The sequence below is a fragment of the Cryptomeria japonica genome, chromosome 11 (assembly GCF_030272615.1).
Source record: "Cryptomeria japonica chromosome 11, Sugi_1.0, whole genome shotgun sequence".
Lineage (NCBI taxonomy): Eukaryota > Viridiplantae > Streptophyta > Pinopsida > Cupressales > Cupressaceae > Cryptomeria > Cryptomeria japonica.
The window spans coordinates 524,301,378-524,318,287 of NC_081415.1; the positions used below are offsets into that span (position 1 = coordinate 524,301,378).

At 35.8% G+C, this 16,910-nt stretch overlaps 1 protein-coding gene across 3 annotated transcripts; it reads left to right on the forward strand.

Annotated features, from left to right (window-relative positions):
* Positions 1-1,379: 1,379 nt before the first annotated feature.
* LOC131047106 (zeaxanthin epoxidase, chloroplastic) lies at positions 1,380-3,994 on the forward strand. Of its 3 annotated transcripts, none has more exons than XM_057980945.2 (7): positions 1,380-1,869; positions 1,975-2,210; positions 2,295-2,488; positions 2,599-2,678; positions 2,896-3,165; positions 3,268-3,353; positions 3,495-3,637. In XM_057980945.2, exons 1-7 carry the CDS (start codon positions 1,674-1,676, stop codon positions 3,498-3,500), a joined length of 1,068 nt encoding a protein of 355 aa, XP_057836928.2. In that variant the 5' UTR covers positions 1,380-1,673; the 3' UTR covers positions 3,501-3,637. The 3 variants fall into 3 exon arrangements, with proteins under 3 accessions (XP_057836928.2, XP_057836930.2, XP_057836926.2); XM_057980947.2 differs by having other exon boundaries at positions 1,381-1,869; positions 3,268-3,338; XM_057980943.2 differs by having other exon boundaries at positions 1,382-1,869; positions 3,268-3,403; positions 3,495-3,994.
* The last annotated feature ends 12,916 nt before the right edge of the window (positions 3,995-16,910 follow it).

Sequence of the window (16,910 nt, forward strand, 5' to 3'; positions counted from 1 at the left end):
AAGGATTGGGTGGGAGCATATAGTTATTGGGGGGATTTTAGTTAGGCAGGTCATATCAACAAGCTATAGATGTTAGAAAGCTTATTTAGAATTTAATCAACAAAAAATTGTCCAACAAGCTTGTTATCTCAAAGAAACAAAACAAGTTAGGTTATGATAACCAATCAAGGTATGATAATCAAAGACACGTGACTTTTGTCACTAGAGACCAAGTAAGCTATATAAAATACATGGATAAGAACAATGTAGTTCTCATAGCAAATGATGATCCATGGTGCCACATATGTATAAAAGCTCATCTTCTTAAGATAAGAAAGACAAAGAACTAAGTCTATATCTTTTTAAGATAAGCACAAAATAGTTCAAACATGAAAATATCATGTGTCAATGTTTCTATATTTGGTTCTAAATATTCTCCAAGAATACTAACTATTTACTAAGAAAATCTCACAATGGTACTAACTATATTAACATAAACAATTTCAAGGACCAATATAAAAAAATAGTATTACTATAAAAATTAAATGCAAACAATTGAAAAAGAAAATGGGGAATATAATCTCACAATCCTAAATAACCCTTTGGCATAATAACATGTATTGATAAAAATATATAAATTGATAAGGATTTAGTAAAACAATACTTACAAATTGAGAATTATAAAAATCTAGAAAAAGTTGAAATTTAGTTAGAATTCTACCTCCTCTTGCTCTTTAAATCAAAAGGAAAACTAACCAACAAAAAAATAAATCTATATATATATATATATATATATATATATATATATGATTGAATATAAAAAAAATTAACATCCAGACTAACTTACTCCTTTCTCAAACAAAAAGCAACTTACCATTCATCACTACCATTCAACATTAGTAGTGACCGTAGTCTTCTTAAATTATGTGGTTTGTGATAAGACAAAACTTCATTATTTCAACTAACAAAATATTTTCTCCAAAAAAATATGTCTTTTTATATTAAATTGGAGATTAGATTTATTTTGCCATATCTACATATATAGATTTGAGTGACACCTTTAATAAATGTAGTGTCATTCACTAGACAAAATATTATAATTGCCAGTGTCCTTTACTAGGCAGAATATTATAGAATCAAAAATAGAATGAATGTACACCAGTAATTTATGAATCAAATGAAAGTAAAAAAATATATATATAATGGAAATTCATCCCAACAATATAAAAGTTTGGTAATATTTAAAATAACATTCAAGTAGCTGGGTAGAGTGGTAATGCTCTCGCCACGTCACTACTACTGCAACTTGTCTATTCACTCCACCTTTTATTAAACTGAATGAGTTGCTAGTGCATGCACTAAAAAATATTGACCATAAATTCAGTCTTGATAAGAAATCATTGAAAGAAAGAATCAGAAGTGGCCATCAAATCATATCAGAATAGAACGAGTCACCATATTTTGGTTCCTCCGAACACTAGATTTGCGTTTAAGACACGTTTCAGACTTATTATCCGTGTAATTTTGCCTCCCTCTTAGCCAGGGCGCTCTTGGAGGGTTCATAAATTTGATTTCATTCTTCAAACTTGGCAACAGTTTTGAACAGCCCATTATTTGTTAAACTGTCGTAATATATTTAGTTCAGTGTGCATTAATACACTTTCCATTATCTGTTATCCCAAAATAAGCAGAGAATGGAAATAAGAGAGAATGGGAATGGTAGAGTGGAGAAAGTAGATATGGAGGTCGATGTAGCGATTGCAGGAGGGGGCTTGGCTGGGCTTTCTCTAGCAGTTGGGCTTCATCATCGTGGGATTGACGCCTATGTTTTTGAGAAGGCTCCTCATCTCAGAATGGATTCTGCAACTGGCGTCAGCCTAGCTGCAAATGGTATTTCTATTATTATCAGTTTGTTAAGTTAGGTACATTGAATTGATATTCGATTTAAAGTCCTTGTTTTCTCTTAGCAATCCATGATGAATGTATTTTGCCCAGCAATGAGGGCTCTGGAAGGAGTGAAGCCTGGACTCTCCAAGCAAATTGAAGAGATATTCATGTCGACTGCTCTATATATTGTGGTAAGGGATGAAGATGGAACCGAAACTAGGCAGTTGTTACCCGGAGAGTATACTATGGCAGGTTGGAGGTTTTGCCAACAAGTGCTGGCAAATAATGTGGACAACTCCAAGGTTTTCTGTAATCACCGTTTTCTGTCTTATAAGACAGTACAGGTATGGAAGATTATAGCTGATTAATCTTACATTCAATTGTCTAAACATGAATTTATTGTTTACACGTTCTTTGGTGGCCATCAGGGCGGTGTGGAGGCGCAGTTTCTGGTGAAGGGTGAGAATGGGGAAGAATCAGATTGTATAAAGGTGTTGCGTGCCAAATTGTTGGTGGGAGCAGATGGATTGTGGTCCAGAGTGCGACACATCATGGTCGGGGATCGTCCTCGTTATCTCAATTACCTCAACTGGAATGCGCTCGTCTACACGCCCAATGGAAAGTAAGCATTTTAATAAATGAATGAAGAGAAGTTTTGAATGATATAGATAAAAAAAAGAATACATTATTCCCATTACTCATTATGTAGTCTTACTACCGAAATCCGTGCAGAGTTTTCAAGTACAACAAAGGGGAAGTGAACATGATTCACAGTAGAGACGAACGGGTTTTGGCCTACATGAGTGATATAGGTCGGTAGTTCAATTGTGTAATGTACGAAAATGTATTATTTTTGGTTTTAAAGATGATATGAATGAATAAATAATTTGTTACTTCTATGGAAAACTGATCTAGTAACTTTTATATTCTTTTTTATTTCAAACTACTAAAATAATAGGCACTCTTTCTTGTTCTCATACCTTAAAAGTGTTTTCTATCATTCCACTCACATTACAATTGGGTGCGTAGGGCGTGGTTATTGCCTTTGGCTGTTGAGATGTCTGGACACGGACGGTAAACTGGAGAAAGATTTTGAGGAGAGGTTCAGCGCGGGGTTGGACAAAAGTGTATCGAAGCAACGGGCACTAGATATTCTCAAGGAAATGAATGGGTGGGATGACTTGAGAGCCGCCATTGAAGCCACAGATCACAACTTAATATATGAACGTAGATCAATGGACAGATTGCCCCTCGACAAGTGGACTGATGAAGGTGGTCATGTTCTGCTTATCGGGGATGGTATGTCATGTTCGTCTTTTCCAATTACCATTGAATAATCTTTACTTTCCAAAGCTTTTATAGATGAAAACAGATAAATGAGAGCGTGTGGTTGCAATACAGCGGCGCATGGCATGTATTCAGCAGCGGGGATGGGAGCAAGGACAGCCTTCGAAGATTCGCATCAGTTAACGGTGGAGTTAGAGAAGGCATTTAAGACTTCTAACATAGAGAAGGGCATTCAAGATGCCCTTCATAGGTAGCAATAGCGTATGATTGTTTGGTTGATTTCTTTTTGTTTGTTTATTTCAATCTCAATACTTATGTGAATATTATATTTTGAATGGCAGGTTTGAATTCCAGAGAATCCCTCGGGTTCGTAAGATTCAAAGATTTGCTAGCGACATGACGGAACAGGAATGCTTTCAGTCGGAGGAAGCGCGCAGGCTCGTACCAGAGCAGAAAGCTGAAAGATTCAACGAGTTTACCAGGTGGACGTGCCAATACCCTTTTAACATGCAAGGCGATTTTAACTCGACGTGGTGCAAGCCTTAGCATACTTCTCAGATGTTATAAAGTTTCAGTTTCACTCCATCATTTTGATTATTTCTCCCATCATTTCAGACTACATAGAAGTAGCTATGAACAATATCTACAAGACTTGTATGCTCCATTTGTGTTGATTTTAGTTTCTTCAAAGATAAAACATTTATGGGAGCGTAACATTGCTAATATCTCTTTCACTAAAGACGGTGACATTTATACTCCCAGTTGTATCGCATGAAGGTTTTCATCCCATGCATTGTTTACCTTCAATTTGAGAGCGACTTGTATGGATTCTGTGACTTCATTGCCATGTTGAGTCTTGACAAACATCTCCACTATTCATAATTTTTGGGGTGCAGCAGTGGTGTCATTCCTCAATATCGATCTCGTGCTGCATGACTGCCTTTTTCCATGACTTACAAATCGCAGGTACCATCGTGAGAACGTCCTATAGCAGCTTTTTCTCTTGAAAATTAGGGCAGGAGCATCTGGTACTGGCTCTTCCAATGGCCGATCACACTCACCTCTGCCTTCTTATTATTAGAGAAATTTTCAATCTAAAATAAATATTTTTTTTTAAAAAGACAACATAAAATTTATTTTAAAAATGAATTTTTCATAATATGATTGATTATAGATTTGTAACTTTTATTTTAGCTTTCACATTATTCAAGATAAACAAGTACCACCAATATCAATAATGTTGTCCCTATTCACATTAATTATTAATTCTTTCCCAGCCACATCTTTTTATGTTATCATTTTGTACTCTAATGAGCTGATCACTAAGTTGAATTTTTAGACTATCAAAAGTTGTTCAAAGTTGTCATCACTTTGGCATATCATATGATTCAATACAAAAATGTCAATATTTTTTAGAAAAAGTAATAATAATAATTTATCCTAACACATTTCATAAATACATCAAATTGTATACAACTACTCACTTTATACAAATAATAGTAGTCAAAATCTAACTCTACATGGGAGCTAAGTCAATGCAATTTATTGCTAAGAAAGATAATATAGTAGAATACTATGCACCTGTCTGCACATTTTATAGTTTGACCTTATGGAATCTAGCAACTCTTTCATCCAAAGACATACAATATTATTGTTATACTAATTACATAATTGAACTAAACAGTACACAAAAGAATGCGTTTTTTTATCATAAACCAAATAAGAAAAGTTCTACAATACAATTTCTAGTCTAATTTATAGACAAATCGCATGCAAAGTTAGTGTTTGCAATGTTAGTGATTCCATTGTAGATAGCAACCAAATTTGTCTGAGATACATTGTCTCTTAAAGGTACCATCCTTCACTTGTGGACGTTATAAATATTTAAATTTGAGAATATTTGACAATAATTTTTGGGTTATTGTTTGTAAGTTATGATCACATAAAGTGTTGCCTTAATGATTGGATATGCACCTTTTGGTATTGCATGAGTATAGTCCAACATTTAGAACTATCTACAAGATCAAGTTTCACTTATGGGTGTCAAATGATGAAAATATAATATTCTCAACAAGCTCCAAAATATGGTTGTTGATCATTTAGTAGTATCTATTTATATTTACTAAAGGCCTAGATGGCACAAAAACTCTCCATTATTCATAAAGCTACAAAAATACTTTATCAAGCTTGTGACCAAGCAATTGAGGATAGGTGGGCAAAATAGGCAAAGAATAATAAATGTTAAAGGGATAAGTTGTTATCCCATAAATAAAAATTTAATATTCTTAATTTAAATGTGTTTATGTTCCTTTCCATATTTGGCTCTCTTCTTAGTAGCAACATCAACCTCTTTAAATATTTTTTTTAAAAGGTGAAAATTAAATATATATTGGTGGTAACTATTAAATTAAATTTAGAATTATTTCATATCGCCTACGTATGAGAGTGTGTTTCTTTTAGTTTATATAGGATAAATTTTACAAACAAACTATTTTAAAGCCCCTCGCAAACCCTCCTCCCTCTATAATATAACAAGCCCCCGAGTTCTATTTCGGTCCTTACTAAAATTGTGAAGGACCTGCATGATGATGTGCAAAGGCAAGATGACCTATTAAAGTGGTTCTTTGGGTAGAAGTATGTTGCTATCAGAAAAAAATAATTGGCTAGAGCCAGTGGCAGAGGCTGAAGCCAAGGCTAACACCTTGGTAGATAATTTAGATGAAGATAAAGTGTGGAAATATGTCAATGACCTTGCTGGCCTAATGGGGTAGTGGGAAAAGATGGGTAGAAAGGTTGAAGATTTGGACACCAATCTCAAGATGACAGGGACCAAAATCAAGCAAGATGAGATCAAGAAATCCAAGGAAGCCCTCAAGAAGAAAATTGGTGAGGTTAATATTGCTTGTAGGAATGTGACGAGTATGCACAATGCCTCACTATAGGCTATCCAGGTTGAGATGGACAGTAATAGGGTGAAGAAATGTAAACACATAGAGGCCCTGGCTATGGGTTTAGGCCCCACGGTGTCTCTAGTTAAAGCCACCCCTGATTCAGTGTTGGTCTTATGTGGCTCTAGGATCAGTTCAAACAAAAAGGTGACATATTTTGATAAAGTGTTAAGTTTTTGCTAGGATTGGTAGGAAAAAGGTTCCCTTGTGTAGTTAGCCATTTCATTGTGCCTTTTACTGGGTGGTTGTTCTTATTTTTTGTGGGTTTTGGTCTCTCTCTTTTTTTTTATGGTTTTCTAGTTTTGTTGTTGGCTTTTGGGTTGCTCTGTTGGGTTTTGGATATGTTGTAGTGGGGGGTTTTATTGCTAGTTGTGCATCCCTCGTTCTCTCTTGGAGTCACCTTACAGATATGTAATGGCACACACCTATCCCACTTTTTTAATTCAAAACTATTTTAAAATCCATGTATAGAACGGGCAAAACTTTATAATGTATCAATAGAAAAAAACTAGTTTTTGAACATTTTAATGGTACATAATTTGTAACAAGAACATTTATTTGTTTATTAGGGATCAACTTTGAAAATATAAATCTATCTTTTCATGTAGTTAAATTTCATCTTTCTAGTCCCTTTGTGATGTGCAATAGAAAGAGATTTACATTTTGATAGGATTCTTGAATTTTCTTTATTCTACTTACTACTCTATTATCTACTTTTTAGCTCTACAAACTCGTCACTTCATTGATTTCCTAAATCTTTTATAAGGTTTGGTCCTATTCTCAAACCTAGCATGTTTTCCCACCTAGAGTTGCATGAGACTTCAAATTGGATGTTATAATTTCATAATGCAATAAGGCTTATATGTAGAATAAACTATTCCTTCTGATGATTTGCATAATATGAAATTATTTTTTTTCAAAAAAAGGGTAAGACAAAAAAGTAGCTTTTATTCAATTTCTTTGCTAATACTATAGAATCAAATGCATAAAGGAAACTAGTAAAGGTCTCTATTGAGTAAGTCAAGAAGGCAGTCTTTCCTTTTGGACCCTTCAAATCCACAAGCTTTGACAAGTTCCCCCATTTCTTCTTCCAAGAATACTAGGACATTATGGGTTCAAACATCATCATGGTTGCGAGAGAATTTATGTCTTTAGTTGGACCACTTAAAGATATCAACAAAACCTTCTGTTGGGATCCAAGAACACTGAGAGGGGGGGGTGAATCAATGTTTTGCCAGTAAGATATGATTTTACCTTTTTATAACATACACATACAAATCGGTAAATGAAGAAACATATAACTTGAAGCAAATAAACCATCCACATAAATGAACACCAAAACACAAAGAATTTATACGTGGAAAACCTCAAAGAGGAAAAAACATGATGGGATTTGTGACCCACAATATTAGTTCACTGGCCATATGAAAGGATATTACATAAAATGGGGGCCTGCACATGCAGGTAGGCACACTGCTTAGAGCACACTGCTCATCATAAAAAGAGTCTCATTGACTACAATCTTATGCTGAAATGAAACAGTAATAATGAACTCACAAAATACATCTGCTATGCCAAAAAGAGTTCCAGTTATAGTTCTGCTCTGTATCAGTTCATAAACCTTGAACACTTCTACCGGTATCACCTCTCCTCCAAGAATGCTTTCCAAACTATCTATAAATCATTACATGATATAACATTCGCATACAGATGACGTACATACATATACTTTGCATTACACAGTCTCCTATATCCTTATTATAATTTTTTCTCATCTATATTTATAATGACCTTAACAAATTGACCTATATACCCTTCATAAACAATATGCCTTATGTCGGCTTACAATGCATTACAAAAGATATACAATATCAGCCTTAATAATTACAAAATGATTTTTACAAATAAAACTTCCTTTGGGTCCAAGCCTGATGTCGGCTTCACTGAAGTGCTGGATGTCGGTGTTGATGTCTGTCGGTGAATGTCTCCTAATGTCGGTGTATGCCAGTGTATGCTTCCTTATGAATCTTGTTGCCAAGTTACCATGTTGTCATGTTACCATCAATGACAACATATGAATCCAATGAGTGTCAATTGCCAACAATCTCCCCGTTTGGCATTGATGGCAACAGTCATGTGAAAAATAGATTCATTGCCGATTCAACCTGAAGTATGCTCCCCCTGAGAAATGCACTCCTTTCTTATATCCTTCCTATATTTTTATGTCTGATATTTTTCACATTATATACACTCCCCCTATGGCACCAATGCCAAAGACCAGTGAAAGAATTGAAAGAATGAATAAGTACAAATTACTTTATCGGAGCTTGACCAATTTCAAAATTTCCAGGTAAGCCTTGTCTAGCAACTATAAATATGTATCCCAGCTGGTTCTAAAGGTTTCAAATATGGATACAAGTCCACTTAGTAAGTGTGCAAATGTTTCCTTCTCTTTGACTTCTGTCGGTGTGGGCTTAGCAATCATATCCATACATTCCCTTTTATGTACACTAAGTGAATCCAATCTTGGACTCACCAATCCTCTAAGACTCCTTCCTCTTCGAATTATCTTGTCTCTTTCCTTTTCAAAAGAAAATATTTCGTTCTCCAAGGACAAAATTTGTCCATCAACAGATGTTGTTAGTGAGTTTAATCCATCAAACGAATTTGCAATATTGGCAACTTAATCATGTAACTCCTTTAATTTGCTATCTACATTTGCTTTAAGAGTTCCTATGTTACAATAGACCCTGTAGATATTTGTACACTGTTTCAAATAATTATCAATAAGAATCAATTTTCCTTCAATTTTCTTCTTCTCTGTTTCAATAATCTAATCAAAAGTGGCTCTCTTAGCCACGGTAAATCTCTCAAGCGCCCGTCGATCTGAAATTTGTTGCAAAGATTGAAAGTTGTTAGATATATGCTCAATTAATGCCTTAAGCTTATTGGAAGGGCTCGCTTTATTTTCAATCTTACAATCAGGAATTAATCTATGCAAAACTGTGATTGAGTGATCTATTATTCCTTTGTCTATCGATCCCTCCTTTATTAGTTTTTGAGTAGCCATCCATTAACTCAGTTGGACTCATCTCAATGATTAATTTCTTCTCAACTTTAGAACTGTCAATTGCCAAAACCTTTGTCGGGGAATCAATATTAACTACCGATATAGTCTCAGTTCCCTTTACCTTATCCTCCTTAGCACCGGTGGCTTCGCCACTTGGTGCAGTATCAATTACTGCTAGTGGAGTATTATCCACAATATTGTCAGTACCCTATTCATTGCCTTGTTCAAAAGTTGTCTCAGCCGGTATTGATTGTACACTCTCCTTTACTATCGGTGGTGTTTTTATACTTCTAGTTACTACCATTTTATTCAAAATCGGAGATGAACTACCCAAAATACCTTTCCCTTTAAATATTTTTGAGATGGTGGAAGTTGTTGCTTTAACAAATTCTTCTTGAGAGGTGGGAAAATCAAGATTCTTTTGGAAGAATTTGGTCCAACCATCTTTGGTCTCATTTACTACCTCATTTACCTTTCCCATCATTAGGCTTATTTGTCAAGGTTTTCTACTAAAAACTATTCTATTTGCAACATCAATGCATCATTTCATTTCCTCATTATTTATTGAACCACACATACCCAAAAATTCTACTTCCTTAATTTCTCTATCCCTCTTCACTGCATCAAGTCTTCTAGCATCTAATTTATTGTACAATGATAGAGGAATTTCCTTCAAAAAATTTACTAAGGCTTTCTTATATATATCTACATGTAACAAAATTGCCTCTTCAATCTTATTTTGCTCATTATCCTCTAAATCTTCATAATAAATGGATACATTTTTCAAAATTCCATCCTTGGTTATTTCATCAATCAATTCAGCACAGGTCATTCTAGCCTTACCAGATTCAGTAGTATCATCACTCTTCTTCTTCTTCTTCTTGTGGGTTGTCAGAGTGGATATGATTGGTTTCTTCTTTTGAATAGGTTTCCTTGCTGGAGGTGGGGATGTAGTAGGTTTTGTTACTTTTCTCACAAGCTTCCTCCTTGGCTCCACCTTCTCCTCTACCGGAGGCTGGTTAGTTTTCTTTCTTTGTACCCTTCTGAATGCTAGAGGTTCATTATCCTTTTGATCAGAGTAAGAAGTGACAAAAGAAATGAAATTTCCAGGCCTCTTTGCCTTAGGGGCACTAACCATTGCCAGTTCCTTTACATGTTTGGATCCAGAACATAGTTGAGTGTCTATCTTATGGATTACATCTTGCATATATGCTATCTATTTTATTCTCTCTTCTTTTCTTGTCAAAGCCAATTTTGACTTCAAGAGCCTTTTCCTCAGCAGTACCGAAGTGTTTTGTCTTATCATCCAATGGAGCTTCAAGTAGCATTTTTTCATAAAATTCAAAAATATGATCATCCACTTCATATCCAAGCTCAATGACCCATATGGTCCTAGGTTCTACTGCCTCCATAAGAGTTTCATTAGTCTTCACCATAAAACATATATCAACGGAGTACTTCTCCACAATGTGCTTTGATATTATTTCCCTCTGTCTCATGTTTTCCTAAAATGTTTTGAAATAGCCCCAAAGATTTTCATCGCTGTCAGTACCAAGACTAGTGATTGCTTCCTTGATTTACATACCTACCAGTATGTCATGTTCCCAACTCTTCTTCCCTAAACCGAGTAGCTCATTCATGAAGTAAAGCATTAAACAAACAATGAGATTTCTGAACCTAAATGTTCCTTTCTTAACACTCTTATTCTTTCCAAGATTCAACATTAGTTCAATTCTCAACCATTCACATAAATCATACTTCTCATTATTCTATAACATCTGATAAGCAGCATGGATACGGGAACTAGCAACAAAGTTCAATCAACTTGATTGAGTTACCTTATAGCCGATGTTTATGTTGATAAATTTCACATCTGTGTCCTTGATTGTGCTGAGCCTCATAGATCTTCCATCATGGGTTGTGTCGGTGAGCTTGTCAACCGCAGTGGTGGAAATCTTATTGCCAAGTTCTTGTCCGACTTTGGGTAAGCCAGTGACTGCTTGAATTGCTTCCTTTATGATCATGTAGGGCTGATCCAACCACATGAACTCATTGTGAACTACTCAAAACATATATGATCACCTCATCTTTGAATTTTGATATGTACAGAATATCGGTTAACCCTAGATCCTCGATGATCTTATATTTCAACTTGATTGTTCTAGAGCTTCCCAATATCACTAATTGATACATGCCCTTTATCTCTTTTGTACCTGATCCTCCAAGGTGTAGTGAATATATGTACTTACATCTTCAACATACATCACGTCATCGGGAACCCTAGAGAATGCGCCCACAAAGTCTTCTTTCTTAGCTATCTGGGGAACTTCCTTAAAAAATGGGTCTCAGCCTATCCTTAACTTCAACAATGGTGGGATTCGCAATGAAAGTGGGAGCAGATGATCTGGATGTCATTAAGAAGAAATACTTGAAAATGATCATCACTATGAAGATTTGATTGCTTCTCAGATGATTGCTGGAAATCCTCTCAGAATGCCTTTGCTCACTCTTAATCGCTTGAAATTTTCCTTTTCTTCTCTCTGGATTGCTTGAATGTTGGGTGAGTGAAAATGAATTCACTTTCTCCTTTTATCAGCAAGTAAACCCTAATCCTTCACTATCATAAATGCTTCACGAGGTACCCTACCGGATGTTGGTTTCACAGTCTTGTACCGAGTCAACCAACTCTCCAAATCTCCTCTGGGGAATATGCAAGATTTGCAATAGATTTTCTAGCCCCTAAGGCATATGCCTCAGTTACTGGTGGAATTTCCTGTCGGTGTAGGAATGCTTTGTTCTACCGATGGAGTTACCAATGTAGATCCATCTCCACTTGGCTCTTCAAACTTTATAACCCATCTCTTGGTGTGATCTTGTTGTTTTTCATCTATCTTCTACTTTCCTTTCTCATTTTCTTAATCATTGCTAACTGGTTGAGTCTTGCTTCTACAGTACTTAGCAATATGACCTATTTTGTTGCATGCATAACATGTAACATTGTTCTTTTGAATTTCTTTAACATATCTACTATCATTCCTTGACCTACATTGACTAGCCAAATGACCAAACTTTCCACATGCATCACATTTGACATTCATTCTGCAATCTTCTAATCTATGACCATATTTCTTGCAATTTGTGCATTGACTGGGAACAAAATTGTAGTTTTAATTTTCTATATTTCTACATTGTTTAGCCATATGCCCAAATTTATTACAAACAAAACATCTACCATTGAATTAAGAATTAGATTTCCTTATTTATTTCCTTTGGTCTAATGAGTTATTCATACCGGTTGTCTGATCTTCATTTGCAGTACCAAAGCTTTCACCTTGTACAAATCCAAGTCCTCTAGAATCATCATTCTGCCTTTGTCTTTTCGATAAGTCATCCAACTGTGCAGCACTAATCCTGAATTTTTCTTTATAGTCACTTGCAGTAGTCAGATCATCTCTCAGTGTAGTTATTTGTCTTTCAAGATCTTGTTCATTATTCCAGGAGTGCACCAAATCAATTCTCAACAGATTATTCTCATTAGTCAATTTGCCACATTCATCAAATTTGTTCTTTAAAGATATAACAAGATTTTCTTCCTTCTTCTTTCTATCCTCAATATCTTTTGATAACCTCATAGTCAGGTCTTGCATTTCATTCTTCATGAGAATGTTTGCTTGACTTGGTTTCTGACATTGTTCCTTAAGTGCATTTTTCTCTTCATCATCCTAGTTTTGCAAAAGTTCCTTTCTCTTGGCTTAAGAAGATCATAACTTTTCTTGCAAGACAAGAATGAATTTGTAGCGTCGTAAATTGTACGCACTTGCTAGGGTGGTACAATTTCACACCTAGTTTAGCACCCGCCTTAGTGCATTTTGCATTTTGCATTGCATTTTCCCTTTAGCACTTAATTAATTAAATTAATTAGGTCTAGGGTTCTATTTTATCATTTCATCATCATTAAGTTGAGCCCTTTTCATTAAAGTGTGCCCCTTTCATTTTATTCTTCCAATACATCATTTAATCAAAAACCCTAATTAGGTCCTATTTTGAACTTGGGGGCTTGATTTTGGGGGTCAAAACATCTCGAAATTAGCTGTAACTTTGGGATTCTCTCTAAAATCATCATATCCGACGGCCCTGAAAATTTGGTGAAAAGTTGTCGGGACCATGGCACCCAGAGTGCAACATGGTCCCGGACATTTTTCCTGAAATTTTAGGAGCACGATCCAATCATAAAATAAAGCTTAACCCCAAGAAATTGGCAGGAGATTCAATCTCTAAGTCGGCCTAAAGTTGAAATTAAGACCTAGGGTTTCATATATAAGAGCTCTCTTTCTTCATTTGAAAGGATCCGATTTTTGGCTTCCAAGGAACTTCATAGGCAGTGAAAGAGCAGATCTTTGAAGACTTCAACAACATTCAACATCCTTCTATCAAGCATTCATCAATTTCATTCATCCATTTAGGGCTTGGAAGACATTGAAGAATAATAGGAGATTACCGACTGAAGATTGGCTTGTACTCCTCCCTTGAGGGTTGGGTATGATTTCATGTTGTTTTCATGTCTTTGCATAAGCTTCAATATATCCTTTATTCATGCTTTAGATCACTTTGCATCTTGATTTAGAGCATTTACATTATCATTTACAAGCAATTAGGGTTTACTTTCTAGGTTGCTCTAGTTTGCTTTCTTGCATTTTAGGACCTTGCACACACACTAGGTCTGCACACACAATACATTTTACAATACAACTTGGCTATTCGTGGAGGTGGAAATCACCGAAGCGGGGGTTTGACTAAGGCAAAACCCTATATAGCCGCCCAAACACCTTTTCAGATATAAGTGCAGGTTTCGGGACTCGGACGACGCCGCAAGTTACAGATCCGGAAGAAGCAGACTGAGACCAACCTGCCCACCAAATTTCAGAGAAAAAGACCAAGACAGGGGCGTGGGGCGCCCTGGTCCCTGGGACAGGGGCACTGGGCACCCTGGTCCTCCTAACAGACAACATTTTCAGCATTTTGACAGCTCTTCCAGGTTGCAAAACAGCAGTTTTCGGAGCAGTTTCAGGGGCAGAATCAGGACAGTGGCGCCCACGCCCCCGTCCCGAACATTTTCACTCAGATTTTAACTCCGGGTACGCATTTGCATTCTTGTCTTGTCCTTGTGTTTACAGCTTTCCATTGTTTAAGTTCAATTCTGCAATCTTGTTATTAGTTCATACTTGCACTTTGGGGTTAGGGATTGAACTTGCATCATTTCATCTTTCAATTGCAACAAAGGAATAGAAATCCTAATAGGTAACCCGTGGCTCTCTCTTCCACAAGAAGAAGTAGCCAATTGTGTGATACCTCTAGGCTCTTTCGTATTCCACAAGTGTGTGGTTGAAAGTGAGATTAGGGCATGTTTGCTTATTGTCACTTTTTCCCCCACACATTTTGGTGAACCCGACGTGAACTCCAATCTTCTCTAATTCTGATTTATGTTTTCAAATTTGAGTGTTTATGCTATTTCAAATTCAAAATTGTATTTACAAGTCTCAATTTCTTGCAAGATTCAAAAATTTAGAGGAAATTTTTGCTAAAACCCTAATTTTTCAATTCAAAGTTGAACTTGTGGATAGCTTAATTTGGATCAATAATTTTAAATCTGATTTAGGAACTCATTTGAATCATAAATTTCATTTTCTAAATCTATATTCTAAGTGCTTGCATTGGTTAAAATTAAACATTTCCTTCTATTTTGCATGTGTTATCATTTGAAAGAGGAAAATTGTTGTCATGATGCATCCATTTCATAGATGTGATAATGGGTTAGCTTCCCTTGTTTCAATTTTTCCTTCTCCTAAAGAACCTCCCCCCATCTATAACAACATTTTAGTGCCTAAAAGAGTTGCTACCGATCCCTTTGAGACTCTCCCATGCTCTAAGGATGAAGACTTTAAGAGTGATCTTGACAATTCTCCTAAAATGTGCCCTTCCTATTTAGCTATCCTAGAGGAAGAGAATGATATCATAAACACCTTTCTTAATGTTACTTCACCTTCCCTACATGATGCCTCTTTAAGTGAAAAGGTATTTATGGACATTGACTTATTTTCTCCTAAAGTTGGTCCTTCCAATGGGGGCATGTTAGTGCAACAAGAGGTTATGAACACTTCTTTCAAAGATCTCCTTCCTAAGCATGAATCTTTGGAGAAATATGTTCATGTGCCTCCTAAAAAACACTCCCTTCATGAGGATCCTTTTGTGCAAGAAGATGACATTATCCCTACATTTCCTATTGATGGCATTTCCTTTTCCAACAAAATTCCCACTAGAGATGATGAATTAATGATGAATGCTTACCCTTCTCCTAAAGTTTGTCTTACCCATAAGCATCCCTTAGAGAAAGAAGATGAAATAATAAGCAATTTCCTTAATTCTCTCTCCCCTATTAAACATATTTTGAGGAAAGAGGATGAGTTTAACACATCTATTGATGCTCTCCCTCCTAAGGATGAGGAATTAATAAACAAAGTTATCTCCTCTCCTGAAATTGACAATACTTCAAACATTCCTTCCAACCACTTCACTATTTGGGATGAACCATTAGAAGAAGGTGTAGATTATTCTCTCTCCCTTGATAATTTCTCACCTTCCTTGAATCTCAATTATTCTCCCTCTAAAAATAAAGCATCTCCCTCTCCTCAACTTGGTTCTACTCCTAAGGATACCCTAGTTCAAAGCAAGATGATTAACATTTCTTTCAAAGATCTCCCTCTCAAAAGTGAGACTTTAGAGAGTAATTTTGATCCTTCTCCTAGAGAGTTTATTCCCCATGTAGGTCATTTGATGATAGAGGATGATATGACCTTTCCTCTTCCTACTAGAACATCAATGCCTATCCCTTGTCTCTCTCCTAAAATTGATAAAATTTTAGTGCAAGAGAAGACTATCAATAATTCTTCCAACACTTTTGTTCATTCCTCTAAACCATCCTCAATCAATTTGATACATGTGAATGAGACACCTAACAAACCTCTCTTCATTGTCCAAGGTGTTTGTCCTTCTCAAAATTCTCAACCTTTAAATAAGCCTATCTTAGTGGTTCAAGGTGGTTATGCTAATGATTCTTTTTGCACTCCTAAGAAACCTATTATTACTATACAAGGAGGTTATTTTTCTAAGAGCCCTTATGAGTATGCTAAGCAACTAACTAGAGAGAGTTATCATGCGGTTGCTCATACCTATAACACAAGAAACAATAGGCAACCTAATCCTCCTCCAGTTATCCCAACTTCACTTCTTCCTTCCCAACCTATTCTTCCTCAAGCTCCTCGTATTTCACAAGTTCTTGGTAAGGAATATGATCTCATAGAACAACTTAAAACTACTCCGGCTAAGATATCCCTTTGGGATTTGATTCAAACTTCTTCCGCTCATCATGGAATGTTACAAGATGCCTTGAAAGATTTGAATGTTCCTCCACCGAATACATCTAGTAATATAGCATCTTTAGTTAACTCTGTGATGAATCCTAAAGCTCAAATTGTGTTTACCCAAGATGAGTTGCCTACTAGTGAAATTCAACAACAATATGATCCCTTGATGATTGTGGTTATCATAAATGACACTGCTATAAGACGAACACTGGTAGATAATGGCTCTGGCCTTAATGTGTGTAGCATTAATCTATTGCATAAGATGAATGTGGATACATCCCTTATTGAGCCTGACTCTCATCCCATTCGAGGCTTTGA

What these genes read in the sequence shown, in the direction of transcription:
- LOC131047106 (XM_057980943.2), top strand. Translation starts at nt 1,674, where the DNA reads ATGGAAATAAGAGAGAATGGGAATGGTAGAGTGGAGAAAGTAGATATG. An exon ending in CGTCAGCCTAGCTGCAAATG is followed by an intron (nt 1,870 to 1,974) that starts GTATTTCTATTA and finishes TATTTTGCCCAG; the next exon opens with CAATGAGGGCTCTGGAAGGA. An exon ending in GTCTACACGCCCAATGGAAA is followed by an intron (nt 2,489 to 2,598) that starts GTAAGCATTTTA and finishes AAATCCGTGCAG; the next exon opens with AGTTTTCAAGTACAACAAAG.